The 13,823-nt window shown below is 52.1% G+C and overlaps 1 protein-coding gene across 1 annotated transcript; it reads left to right on the top strand.

Moving 5' to 3' along the window:
• Positions 1–8,868: 8,868 nt before the first annotated feature.
• On the top strand, positions 8,869–11,558 carry Hoxa3 (homeobox A3). The gene is given in 4 exon segments (XM_052720695.1): positions 8,869–9,012; positions 9,014–9,085; positions 9,087–9,399; positions 10,753–11,558. Coding segments are annotated over 4 exon segments (1,335 nt in total).
• Positions 11,559–13,823: the final 2,265 nt, after the last annotated feature.

Below are 13,823 nucleotides of genomic sequence, written 5' to 3'. Positions count from 1 at the left end.
CCTTGGAAGACAGAAGAATATGTTATGGGAGCCAGCATTTGGTCTGTTCTTTATCTCTCAAACCTGGGACAGGCAGGTTTGGATTCCTGCTTTCCAGCATCTGAGTTAGGTCATGGCTAGGAAAGTTTCTATGGAAGTCCTCCAGGTATACCACAGTCAGAAACTTAGAAGTGTGCTGCCACCAGTTTAGGCTAGTCCTCACTTCCAAGGTTGTGATTTGGGCACCCCCATCCCTCAGGAGAAAGTCTCAACAAACTCCTTCTGGGTCCCTTCTGGAGAGAAAGGAGACTCATAAGGTCTTCTGCAGTTGCTACAAGTAAGTCCCCACCCTCGGGGCCAGCTGAAGACTAACTCTCCAGGAGTAAGACTGTGGCATACTCACAACACTCCGAGTTCAGATATCAGGACTGGGAATTTTTTAGACAGCCTGTGAAAAGGTTGAAATGTGTGGGTGATGTCACCAAGCAGAAAGCAGGAGTAGGGGGTGGGTGGAGACTGGGAGGACAGTTTGTTTTAGCCAGGTTCTACTCAGCAGAACGGGTTCAGTTCCATTTCAGCTGGCAGATGTGGAGTTGTCTTAGGGGGTGAGTGTATAGAACAGTGTGCAGGTAGGGTCTCAGCTGTCTGGTAGGTCAGCACGTGAGGCTCCAGTGGAGCTCAGTGCTTCCCCCTATTTCAGAGGCAATTAGATCACTTCCTCCCACATTTTTCATCGTTAGAACCATATAATTTCACGTATCACTCAGCTATGCACTGAGGAAATGCATAAGTATGGCTTTGGCTGGGGCATTAGGTCTCTCCAGATTTAGCAAAATCTTGACCCACAACTTTATAGCGGAGCATGCCTTTCCTAGTAGGCTGCCACTGAACCAAACCAACTGGACTTGGAGGAGAGACTTTAACATTTTGTCAGGTAATTACAGGCCTTTTTGGTTTCTCCAGTGACTGTGGTGGATGGCGTGGGTGTTAGCAAACTCCATACAATTGCATGCCATAAAGAAGTCTGCTGACTGATCCACTGACTGGCCAGTTATCTCTGGGCTTGGCTCTTGCCTTTGGGTCTGTGGGTCAGAGAAGCCTGGAGGGGGTAATGTCTGGGCATGCTGAATTCAATTTGTCTGTAGAAGAGAAGGCCATAGGGAAAGTGGACACTAAGAAGACAGACAGCGTGGCTGTTCTCTTGTGTTGGGAGTGTGTAAAGATACGTAAGTGGAGATAAGCGCCTTTGTGTGATATGTATGTGTGTGGGGTACCCCCCCTCATGGTCCTGCTGGTAAGACAGAACCCTCTGACCCTGGTCAAGATCCCCTACTTTTCCTCCCCCAAATCTAACCTGGTTCCTTCAGTGATTCCCTATTTCAAATAAAAGGATTTAAGTTGACGTATGACCACGTGAGCACATAATACTGCACATTATTGTGGTATTTGGAGCGGAGACCCAGGCAGGCTTCGTCTGTGATTACGTTTTCTAGATTCTCTTTAGAGCGAGAGCTTTTCCCCCACCCCCATGCACCCACCTCCTCCTTCTCCTTCTCCTTCCCTTCCTCCGGAGCAGGCAGGCGCTCCTCCAGCGGCTTGCAGTTTTCAGTTCTCATGGAGCAGTCCTGGGCAAGCTAGCCGATGAGACTCCAGGCCATACCAGGAGGATGGAATTTATTTTAAGGTATTTCCTCTGATTGTTCATATCTAGAGTGAGTTATGGCTATGAGAGACAAAGGTCAGGCGAGGAGACACTGGATCATGGACAGGACCCTCAGCCTCTGTCTTCCTTTGTTTCTGTTTTAGAACCGAAAGCATTTGAAAGATTCCCAGTAACTCCTCAGACTCCGGGTTTAATTCCCTGGAAAATATTGTGAGGTGTAAAGGAGAGGGCACTTGGGGGTAACTAGACGGACCAGGTACTCTCCAGTATTAGGCTTGCTTTGTCCCACTGCAACCTGCAGGGCTGAAGTCCCAGGAGCTGAGCCCCAGGCAGAGGGAGGGTTCTGATGTCTGAGGTAGCTGGAAGCTGTGGTCAGGCAGAGGTGGCCGGCCGGCCAGAGGCTGGAAGGGCCAGACCTCATGAAAAGAGTGGGGGCCAGCAGCTGGGAAGGGGAGTCTTTCTCCATTTGGCCAGTGTTTACTGAGCAGGATGTAGGGTTACGGCTGACCTGGGCAGCCTGAGCAGATGGAAGAGGAAAATCAATGAGGAAAATGTGCAGATGCGCTGCCATTTTACTGATGATGTTTCCAACCACGTTGTTCAGTGTTGGGTTGCAGGGGCAGAGTTCCCCACGACGGACCCAGTGAGTCCAACCTGGGGGCATACCATTGTTTCCAGAGCAATATCTGCCTGGGAGGGATGGAGAAGGACAGCTCGGACCTAGGGGAAGCTTGGAATGCTGGTGAGCATGCCAGTTGCCTGGAGGTTGGGTTGTTGTGATTTTCAGAAGCCGACTGGCGCTCAGTTTGGGCTACCATCAGTGTTTTTGGTTTGGATGCTTTCTTATACCCCTAAGCCAGCCTGAGTTAAAGAACTGGCCTATGCGCCCAAAATCAGAGGGAATTTTGCAGGTATAGTCCTCAGCAAGCAAAGACAGACATTTCTCTGGCTTTATATTCCCTGAAAGGGAGCTGTTGCCAGCATGGAGGCAGATGAGCTAAACTGCTTGCTTCTAAAGTACTGGCCAGGCTGGGGCTAATTGGACTTTGGGGACCTTCTGCTCCTGGGAAGAGTGGAAGTCTTTGGAAAGGTGGAAGAAATTGGGCTTTACTTTGCTCCTTGGAGCAGAGAAAGGGATGCCTGGTGAGAAGTTGGAATCAAATTTTCTCTCTTTAATAAAACAAAAAAATCGTATTTCTTTATTAAAAAAACAAAAACAAATCGGGCTTCTTCTACTTGAGTGAGATTTACTTTCCCAGTAAGGGCCGCCTCTGCCTTCCCCGATGCCGATCGGAGGTAACTGTGCTGAACTGAGGCCGTTTGGAGTGCTCTAAAACACCCCTTGGAAATAAAATGTAAGCTTTAATTGCTGTTCAATTACTTGTCAGCATTTCATATGATTTATGACCCAGTTCTGGTGCATTTTTTGACCCAGTTAAAGACTCATAAATAATATAGTTTCACTAGAAAGAAGGAGAAATGGAGTAAAGGTTTGTTTAGAGGAGTCTTTTTATTGTGGCTTCAGTGCCGGCCAGCCGAATAAATATCTAACGACAGACTCTCCAAACTGGTTCTATGTAAAAGCATGCACAGTGAGAAGCCAATAACTGCTTTCATAGAGCACAGTGGTTCTTTTCCTCCCAGGACAGAGCTAAAGCCACTCTGTTACAGCCAAACGATTAGCTATTAAAAAGACCGGTCCCCCTAGGCACCCAAAGTACCAGCCTCAACCTCACAGGCCAGGGTATTTCCTCAACACCTTCCCTCCCCATTCTTGGATTTTAAGGCTTCTTGCTAAAAGTTACTCCTCACCTTCCTCCCTGGCTTGCACAGCCAGCCAGCCTTGGAGCGGTGAAACCTCTCAGAGATGGGTAGGACACCCCTTGGAATGGCAGTAAGGTTCCGTCAGGCACCCTCATTGCTCCAAGTTCTACTGGTCTGTGCCGGAGAAAACGCTTTCTTCTAGTCCCTCTGGAAATCATGGGATTTAGGGAAGCTCAGCTGCTGAGCAAAGACAAACTTGGCGGGTTTGAAGAAGTCGGGTGAACGGTGGAATTTGCCTAGAAAGCTTACCGCGGCAGTGAGCAATTTCTAGAGGGGAAATCAAATAGCGTATTTTCAATCACAACACAATAACAAACCAACAAAAACCTATTGTAAATCATTAATTTTAATCATCTCGCCCATGCTTGCTCCAAAAACCAGCCTTTTGGATTTCAGATGAGAGGCATAAGGCCGGGGTACAGACCCGTGTCTTGAAATCAGAGCTCTATTTCGCCCGCTGGGGCCCACCGCCCTGAAGCCACCTAGTCGCCCTGAAGCCACCTAGTCGCGAGTCGGTGGAGGCCCTGGTCTGTGTCGAGCTCACCCAAGCTCTCCCGGGGCTCCCACAACTCCTCAGGTCGGGCCTGGTCCCAGCGCTTGGGTGGCTGGGCTGGGTCTGGTCGAGCCGGAAAGGTACGCCTTGCAGAAGCCCCAGCTCCAGCGCTCCCAGTCCCTTGGACCAGACAGTCCACTCCCAGGTCTGGTTCTCACGGCCTTCCCTGCAGCTGGCTTAGCTGAGAAGGCGGTGAGAGTCGCGTCAGCAGTTTGGAGGAGAAAGTGCGGGTTGATTATTGACCCACGCCTTCTTTCTTCAAATGCCACATCCGACCCTGAGGGTTTGAAGAGAAAATGCCGCCGAGCGGATTTTTGCGGCCGGGTCTCACCTCCTACACGTCCCGGCTCTTGCCTTTCAAGTAGCGCCGCTGCAATATGCCATAAGGAGCGAGTGTTTGCTGTTTTGTGCTCTGTTTACAGCTTTGGGGAGCCGAGTCATAAATCTTGCCCAGCCATAAATGACAAAAACCATTGGTATGCATGAGGCCACCCTGGCCCGGAGTGCTTTTTGATTTCTCCCTTTCCCCAGGCTTTGTTTTTGCTCTAAGGTGACACTTTGGCTCCCTGACAGTTTAAACATACTACTTATATTTTTAACACCTTCCTTTGAGAAAGGACCCTTGTTGACGCCTCGGAATGGCAGGAAAGCTCCATTCCCCCCCCCCCCTCTTTCTCTCTCTCCACACACTCCTGCCCAGGAGTTTGCTTCTGAAGCTGGGAAGCTGAGGGATGATCCCATCCTCTTTAAAGTTGTGGTATGTAACCAGGCAAATTTAGGCCTTTGCTCAACCCGGCAAAAGGAAGGCCACTCAACTGGTTAGGGGGTGAAATCTCATGGATGTCCATTTGTGTTGGTGTCAGAGCCCTATCTGTCTTCCTTGTAGGCGACCCCGTTGCGTGCAGTGCCATGAAATGGGCACGCAGGAGGTGGAGACTCCAGTTTCTAGGTATCTTTGTGTATGCCTGAGCCCAGAGAGGTTCATTTCGCTGTGGGGACAGTTGTCTCTCTCCCCAGGACACTTCCCTCCTTTCGGCCTAGAAATATAACCAAAGGCAGTTGAGTTGTGTTTGGGGAGGTGTCTGGAAATAGGCCTTATCCCGGCACCACAGGGACTGGCTTCGGGGTGTCTGTATGGGGAGCGGCAGGTGAAGTAAACTCCCCAAAGTCAGGGCAACTCGGTTCTCCCCCCCCCCCCCCACGCCCCAGTGCAAATGTCCAGGGCAGGGAATTGCGTGGTTTCTCAGACAGATTCTTAAGAAACAGAGCCCCGCAAGAGAGCCCCTTTGTGAGCGCCGTTTGTCCTCATTAGCATAATTTTCCTGGACTTTAGTGACGCCTAGGAAGGAGAGGGAGGGCGTGGGGTGGGGGAGGCCGCCCTCCTCCCGCTGCCGCCGAGCTCGCTCTGCTCCTGTTCCTCCCCTCGCCTCAGCCCCATCCCCCACGCCGGCGCTTCCCCAGCCGCTCGGCTCTCCCCTCCCGCCCGCCCCGGCACCCCTTCCCGCACCCCCCGACCGACCCCTGCTCGGCGCAGTGTTCATAAGAAACATACCCAAGTCCGTGCCACCAGCCCCGCGGAGCCCGGCCGGCCGCGCCAGCGCTCATCGGGGGCCGCGGCCGCGGGCAGGGCGGGGGCGGGCGTGGGGGAGGGCAGGGGAGGGGAGGGGGGTCCGGGAGCCCCAGTCCGCCCGGGGCCAGCCGCCCGAGCAGCTAGTCGCCCCGCTCTCCGCGGAGCCCCGGCCTCGGGGGTCTCCCGCCAGCCGGCCCGCCCGCCCGCCCGCCAGCCCGCCCGCCTCGGCGGATGCTGAGGGTCGTTGGCCATCATCCCGCGCCGAGGGGACCCGGGGCCGCAGCCCGAGCCCGAGCCCGCGGCGGCCGTCAGAAGTTAAGGTAAGCGGGGCCACCGGCGGCCTCTCTCGGCGCTGAATGGGAGAGTGTGTGTCTCGGTGATTTATGGCTGCAGACTTAAATCTCGGTTCAAGAAGAGTTCACAAGCCGGAGCTTCCTCGCCGGCAGTGACTGATACCCTCACACTTCAGTTCAGGCCGCGCTCCCATCCCCGCCCCCACTCTCCCCTCTCCCCCTAGCCCAGCCTCAACTTTTCTGGGTTGGGGGAGAGAGGGAGGAGTGGGGCTGGGAACGCGGGCTGCTGCCTCGACGTCCCCTGGCCAACTCGGGCGAGGGCAGCTAAGGGAAGGCGTGTGCCGAGTGTGGAGAGGGAGGTGAATTGGGGCATACCTCGTGTAGAGACAACAGGGCTGGCTTCCAGGACTCAGTTCAGCCTCCTCAAGTCGCTTCTGCTCCTGCACCTGGAGGTTATTGTCCAGGAACAGGTCCTTGCGGAGGAATCCCCCTCCACCCCCAGCTCTTGCTTGGGGGGGACAAAGCAAAGTTTCCTGGCTGGCAAACCTCCAACTTCTTCACTAGGTTGAAAACTTTGGGGGCTGGAGGGGGCGGGTTGTGTGGGCTCCAAGGTGATTGCGGACCTCAAACAATGGGATCTCTAAGTTGAATTCGTATTTTAAGTTTGTGGACGCTCCCTTATGCTCTTTGATTTTAAAGATTTTTGTTGTTGTTATTTTAAAAGACAATATACAGTCTGATGAAAAGGCTCAACCAAGCATCAGGCTGGTATAGCCTGTGCTAATGGCTTAGAAAGTCACTAGAAATACTGCACGTTCAAAATCAACTTAATTTTGTTTTATCTAATATCTTGCTGTTCAAATGTCGAGTAATCTTCTTAACTTGACGTTTTACCTTAATCAAACTTGGTATCTCAAAAATTTATAATGACAGGCATTAACACCGGCAAGTATAATAGGAACTGTTTTCAGTGTAAGAACGAACAAAGTAGACATTAAATTGTAATTCACTTTAAAATTTTATTTTACCCTTTATTTACTTTCCATAGTGTTATCTGTAGCTTCCTAGACATTTCCAAAAGGGAAACAATACTCCAGGGTTCATGACCACGCACAATAACTCTGGATAAGTGCTGCTGTAATTCTTTATTGAGGTTCTGGAAAATTAATTGTGCTTGTTTTCCAGATGTTGATCAGATTGTTGGTTTAATGATGAAATCAAAGGGAGTTCATTATTAAAAACAAAATTATAACCACCCATTGGTGGATGCTTGTTATATTATTATTTTTTTCTGGTTGATATCTGCTATTTCTAGAAAAGTTAAATAACTCTGGGATTGAATAGCCATAGTTGGGGTTTGAAATGTAAAACATTATCTGCCTGGATTTGTCAGTAATTTTCTTAATGGTCAGAGGGACTAGCATTCTGAATGTGGTGTGTGTGTGTGTGTGTGTTGTGTGTGTGTGTGTGTGTACATGTAAGACTCACAAGGAACTTTTCTTGCTGAGAACTAGAAGTTTACCATACAAAAGTTGAAAACCAAGAGAACACAGATTTCACTTCTACAAACTGCTTTCTAAATAAAAGAGATTTTAAGTTGCTTTTTAGATTTCTCTTTACTTATAGTGTTTCCGAAGGCAGAAGATAAACCAAATAACAAATATGATCAACAACAGTATACAAAGATCAGGGAAGTCTGGCAGGAGTTTATGGTCTGTGCTTCCATGCCTCCTCTGGAGTCAAATGACCCCCATACATCAAATTGCATAGCAGTTTCTAAGACAGAACCTATTATCGTTAAGTTGGAAGGAGAGTTCAAGCCGTGGTCATGGAGATGAACGCTGGTTTTTCAGGTTCCTGGTGGGTTGTTTTTTTTCTCTAATCCATCATGTTTTAACAGGTAGAATTTGATAGTTGCCCAGAATAACAGCACCTCAGAAAGTCCAAGCCAGGAAAGTCTGGGAACCTCCTGTAACTTCGAAAAAGAGGTTGGGGTGGCTTGTTTCAAAGTGCCTGAAAAATAGGGTGGGAGAAAGGGTATAGAAAGTTACAGGATTTGAGTTGTGACTTGGGGGTGGGGTGGTGGTGTTAGTGTTCCTAACACCCCCCCCAAATACAGAGAGAGAGAGAGAGGAGAGAGAGAGAGAGAGAGAGAGAGGAGAGAGAGAGAGAGAGGAGTTCCACCCAAAGTTTTCTCTCGCACCCACCCACTTTTTGACCTCATAGAGTTTCATTTGGAGGAGGTCGGTCCTCTTCACTGAACTAAAGCAGGCTAGCTGCCTCACAGGCTCAGCTTCTGAAGTCCATCATGGTCTGATAGGGCAGTTGCCTATGTTTTTGTGTGTGTGCAAACCTCCTGTGAGAGTTCCAGGAAAAGGCAGGCTAGGAAGGAAGTCTGGCTATCTTAGGTCTTTGGGGCAAATATAAATCCTAAAGTGGGGATTGGAGAAAAAAAATGGCGACCCATTGCCCTCTTGAGAGTCCCCCCAAGATCTCGAGAGAGCCTCAGCCGCTACAAAGGGACATCACAGTTTCTTCTGGAAAAGAAGGACCCCAACCTAGCCTCCAAAGCCTTCCTCACTTTGGACCTGGACTCCAGAGGCCCGGCTCCCAGCCCTTACTGGTTCTGCTCCTCTCCGCGGAAAATCCCCCAACTCCAGACACAAGTTAAGCAAATATTTGTAGCTGCCAGTAAATTCCAGCAGCTTTTTATAGCGCAGCTCCCTGCGCCCGGGGGCCACGTCGTGCTGCTAAATATTGCTGACCACTTTTTCTTTTATGGCTTTCATGTCACTTAGCTATTGAGAGTAAGATGGATTTGCGCGGAGCCCTCACGGCGCTGCACTTCTCCCCCCCACCCCTCAGGTCTGCGCGCGGCGGCCATTGGCGGCGGAGTGTCACGTGACCGCGGGGGGCGTGCCAATGTGCTCCCTTACGGGTGTCAAGCCCCTGTCAGAGTGTGCGAGCACGATCGTGAAACATCGCGATGCAAAAAGCGACCTACTACGACAGCTCGGCGATCTACGGTGGCTACCCTTACCAAGCAGCCAATGGGTTCGCTTACAATGCCAGTCAGCAGCCATACGCGCCGTCGGCGGCTTTGGGCCCCGATGGTGTTGAGTACCACCGACCCCGCCTGCTCCCTCCAGTCCCCCGCCAGCTCTGGGGGCCACCCCAAAGCTCACGAGCTGAGCGAAGCGTGTCCTGCGCACCCTGAGTGGCCCTCCTAGCCAGCCCCCAGGCCTGGGTGATCCGCCTTTGCCTCCACCTCCTCCCCAGGCGGCGCCCCCAGCCCCACAGCCTCCCCAGCCCCCACCACAGCCCCCTGCGCCCACCCCTGCAGCTCCCCCACCTCCCTCTTCTGTCTCCCCCCCTCAAAGTGCCAACAGCAACCCTACCCCCGCCAGCACAGCCAAGAGCCCCCTGCTCAACTCTCCCACAGTGGGCAAACAAATCTTTCCCTGGATGAAGGAGTCGAGACAGAACACTAAGCAGAAAACCAGCGGTTCCAGCTCAGGTAAATGGGCACCTTCTGGAGGCGGGGCCTATGGCCCAGCTCCCTAAGCCACCTCCAACGTTACCAGCACAGCCTAGGAGCAGTGAAAATGTGTCTTCCCCCACTCTTCCCCACACAGACAAGGAGAAAAGGGTTTCCAGAATCTTTGCTACTTAGGGAGGTGATAAGGTTTCTGTGACAAGGATCCCCCAGACATAAACCAGACTCAAGTCCCTCTGGACCTCTCCAGGGCAGGTTGAGTCTGGTGAAGTGGGAATCTTTCCTGGTTCCACTGTTGCGATTTGTAACCTCTAGGCAGAACCGTCCTGAGGGCCTCTGTCTCTCCAAGCCCAGCTCTTGTCTAAGCAAACAGTGGCATCCTCCCCATACAGAAATGTGGCAGAATAAAAGCAGGCCTAATCATCACCCAAGTCAGAATCAATGCTTTGTCTATAATCAGAGCCAGGGTTTGCTGCAGCAGATGGAGGCGGCCTTACCTCTGGGAAGGCAGGCCTTGCTCAGTCTTAGCACAATGAAGGAGGCAGCCGGCCATCTCCTGGGGGAGGGGATTCAGCTTATCATCCTAATGGGAACCACATGGGGCTTTGGGAACTGGACTCGAGTGGAGGAGCCTCAGCCCCGAGGCCTTGGGCTTCCAGGCCTCCTGGTTACCTTGGCCCCTCCCTCTCCCCTGAGCCCGAGCATCTGGAACATCCAGAGCCAGTATTTGGGGAGCCAAGAATGACAGGGGGCACAAACGTGAGGGGCCGAATTGGGCAACCTGCTTGATGACGTTTAAGACCCCTAATGACCAGGACTCCTCGAGGGCCTGGGCCTCCCTACCAGGACTAGACAGCTTCAATGAGGTCTGGTCGTCCTTGGTGAGAGAAGGTCTTCCAGTTTGACCTCACCACTCTGTCCATCTCCTCTTAGATTTTAAAACTGGTTAGTTGAAGCTAATGGCTGGTCACTCTCAGTTACACAAGGAGGATGAAAGGCCTTCGTGCATATTCTAGATCTCTCCCACTTCAGCAACTGAAGGCGCGAAGACACCTGCCCACAGGAGGCTTATTGTCTGATGGGCCAGTAAATAAGCTAGACAAGAGAAGGGTCAGAGAGGAAGTGCAGGCCAGAACGGCAAGCAGGAGGCTCTGCTGCTCTGTCCTTCCCTTGAAAAGCCCGTGATTCTCTCCTTAGCGGAAGGAAGGGCAAGCTAACCGGGCTGTTTCCGCACACCAAGAGGACTTCGGGCGGCGTGGACGTCCTGCGCCTCTCTGGTCGTGGGGTGAAGAAAGGAGGGGCTAGGCTAGAGCTGGGGAGCTGGGCGGGGTCGCCAGCAGCCCCTGACACGGCTCTTCCTCTCTGTCCCGCCAGGGGAGAGCTGCGCTGGGGACAAGAGCCCGCCCGGGCAAGCTTCGTCCAAGCGCGCGCGCACGGCGTACACGAGCGCGCAGCTGGTGGAGCTGGAGAAGGAGTTCCACTTCAACCGCTACCTGTGCCGGCCGCGCCGCGTGGAGATGGCCAACCTGCTGAACCTCACCGAGCGCCAGATCAAGATCTGGTTCCAGAACCGCCGCATGAAGTACAAGAAGGACCAGAAGGGCAAGGGCATGCTGACCTCGTCGGGGGGCCAGTCCCCAAGTCGCAGTCCCGTGCCTCCCGGTGCAGGAGGCTATCTGAACTCTATGCATTCGCTCGTCAACAGTGTCCCTTACGAGCCCCAGTCGCCCCCTCCCTTCTCCAAGCCCCCCCAAGGCGCCTACGGGTTGCCTCCGGCCTCCTACCCCGCTCCCCTGCCCAGCTGCGCACCCCCACCTCCCCCACAGAAGCGTTATGCAGCGGCGGGGTCAGGCGCAGGGGGCACCCCTGACTACGACCCGCACGCTCACAGCCTGCAGGGCAGCGGCAGCTATGGGACCCCACACTTACAGGGAAGCCCCGTCTTCGTGGGGGGCAGCTATGTGGAGCCCATGAGCAACTCCGGGCCAGCGCTCTTTGGCCTAACTCACCTCCCCCACACCACCTCGTCTGCCATGGACTACGGGGGCACTGGGCCGCTGGGCAGCGGTCACCACCATGGGCCGGGGCCTGGGGAGCCGCACCCCACCTACACGGACCTTACTGCCCACCATCCTTCTCAGGGAAGAATTCAGGAAGCGCCCAAGCTCACACACCTGTGATGGGCTCGGGCTGCGAGCCAGGAGAGTTGCCCTCCCCACCTCCTTTTGGTTCTTTTTCCTTAAAAAAAAAATTTTTTTTATTGTTTTATGTTCTTCCTGCCTCTCCCTTTTCTCCTCTGCACCCCTCCCTTACTTTGTTTTCTTTGGTAATGCGTTTTTATGGTTTATGTGACGTAGCAATCTTGGTTGCTGGAAAGGCTGTCAGTATCAGTAGTGACATTTACATCCCCCACCCCCACCCCGGCCCAGGCCTCTGGCCCTGCACCCTTACCTTCTCTACTCTTTGATAAGAAACAGGGTATATGAACAAACTTTCTAGTTGAGTTTTCAATGTGAATTTGTTTGTACGTTATGGCTCCCGAGAGGAAGCGATTGCGGTTTTTTTTTAAGTTTTAGTTTTTAAAATTGCACTTCTTGTAATGAGCGAGAAAAAGAAATCAAAGGCGCTTTGAAACAGGGACTCCCTGTGCAAAAATGACTAAGTGTACGTCTTTCCGTGTGTGTATGCTTGTGAACAGTCAGATTTATTTATATTTTTTTGCAAGCATTGAATAGTCTAAGTTTTAAATATTATTTATCCCCATCCGTTCGTATTTATATTAAAGAAATTCTGTACCCTGATTGTTCAGAAGGTTTCTTGAGCCTTTTGTTCAATGATGTATTGGCATACATAAAAAATTTATTTGAAAGGGAAATAAAATTCCTTTATAAAAACCGTAGCGATGCAATAAGAACCGAGAAGACCCAGCGTTTGAAAACCGTGGTTTAGGTTTGTAACATCCGGCAAAACTGAACGCTAAAAATACTAGATTTGTTTTGAGAGTTTTACATTCCTTGCTGCTCACATTCTGAGAAACAAAACAAAACAAAAAAAATAAAGTTTTTATTCTGATTAAGATCCGTGTCAAAAGGGTGTCTTTGGCTGAAGAAGGGGCTCTGCGTGGAGTACAGGCAGAAGCGAGCCAGCGAGCGGGTAGCGGCTGCGGCAGCCCCGCGACTCCGGCGTGCGGCCTGGCTCGGCGGCGGCGTGTGGCCTGGAAGCTCAGCGAGTTCAGGAGCAAGAGGCCGTGGTTTCGGGAGGCCGCCGCAGCTCGGGAAGTGTCGTACTCCGGGTCCGCTGGGCAGCCTGGTTCCCAGCTGCCGCCCGAGCAGGCGGAGGGCGCCTGGCTGCGAAGTGCGGGCCGGGCCGGCGTGGAGGAAACAAAGGCCGCAGGCCGGAGGCGCGGCGGGGGGCGCACAGGTGCGGGGCGGTGCGCACCAAGAACCCGGAGCTCCTCTCCGCTCCCCCGCACCGAAAGCCCATCGGCCATCGCCTCAACCTTGGGAATCTCCCAGGGTCTTGAGCTCTTCCCACAAGCTATCACATTCTCCATCGCGGATGCTTTGTGGTTCATTATCGCTCCTGGAGAAGGGAGGGGAAAAAAAAAGGTTCTCCTAAATTCAGCTCCAAAGGGACTGCTGCTCCTCCTGGTCTCCAGCAAAAGAACCGAGCTCCAGAGAGTCCTCCAGGCCTTCCTCGGACTGGAAGGAATCCCTTCCATGAATCTCAGCATCAACTTCCTCCCGGAATTCAGCATTTGCCATTCTGTGGATTTATTTCCTCTCTTTTTATGGCCCCAGGGGGAGGAGGAGAGAGAAAGGAGATTGGTATCTTTCTAATAAAAATGCAATTGTACAAGTGCTTCCTTCATTTGCTGCTACACAAGCTTAATATTACATTTCCACGTTTGGATTTAAGATAGGACACAGGCTGACTGGCTGGCAGAGTCAAAGGCAGACAGAGGAAAAGGGAAATATTTCCATCTTCAAGGTAAAGAATTACAGATTCGAGAAGCCAAATTCAGAAAATACAAGCCTCAGAGCTGCACCCCATCATCAACCCCTCAGAGCTGGAGGTGAACAGCCTGTGTCTGGGAATTAGGAGGATCTGAACCCCCATTCTCCTTGGGATTGTATCTTTCAGAGGCAGAAGTGAAAAATGTCGCCATTTTGTTTGCAACCTCAAATATCTATCATCATGGCCTCTACCCACCCACTACCCCAGCACCCTAAGAAACTCCTTAGAAGCCAGCACTGGAGTCATTTCTGGGTACCTACTGAGTCTCAGAGAGCAGCTTTAAGGGACCTTTCCATGTTTTAGGAAAAAGAAAAATCTCGGAGGATACAAAACCAGGCCGCTGCAGAAACCTCGGAGCCTCACAGGGAAGGAGCTCTCCCCACGTCTATCCTCCAGCTCTTGACTCATGATCTCTTTTCAAAAATTTT

Source organism: Peromyscus californicus, unplaced genomic scaffold (assembly GCF_007827085.1).
Source record: "Peromyscus californicus insignis strain IS unplaced genomic scaffold, ASM782708v3 Scaffold_6__1_contigs__length_162567912, whole genome shotgun sequence".
Lineage (NCBI taxonomy): Eukaryota > Metazoa > Chordata > Mammalia > Rodentia > Cricetidae > Peromyscus > Peromyscus californicus.
This window is presented reverse-complemented; position numbering and strand designations above follow the sequence as displayed.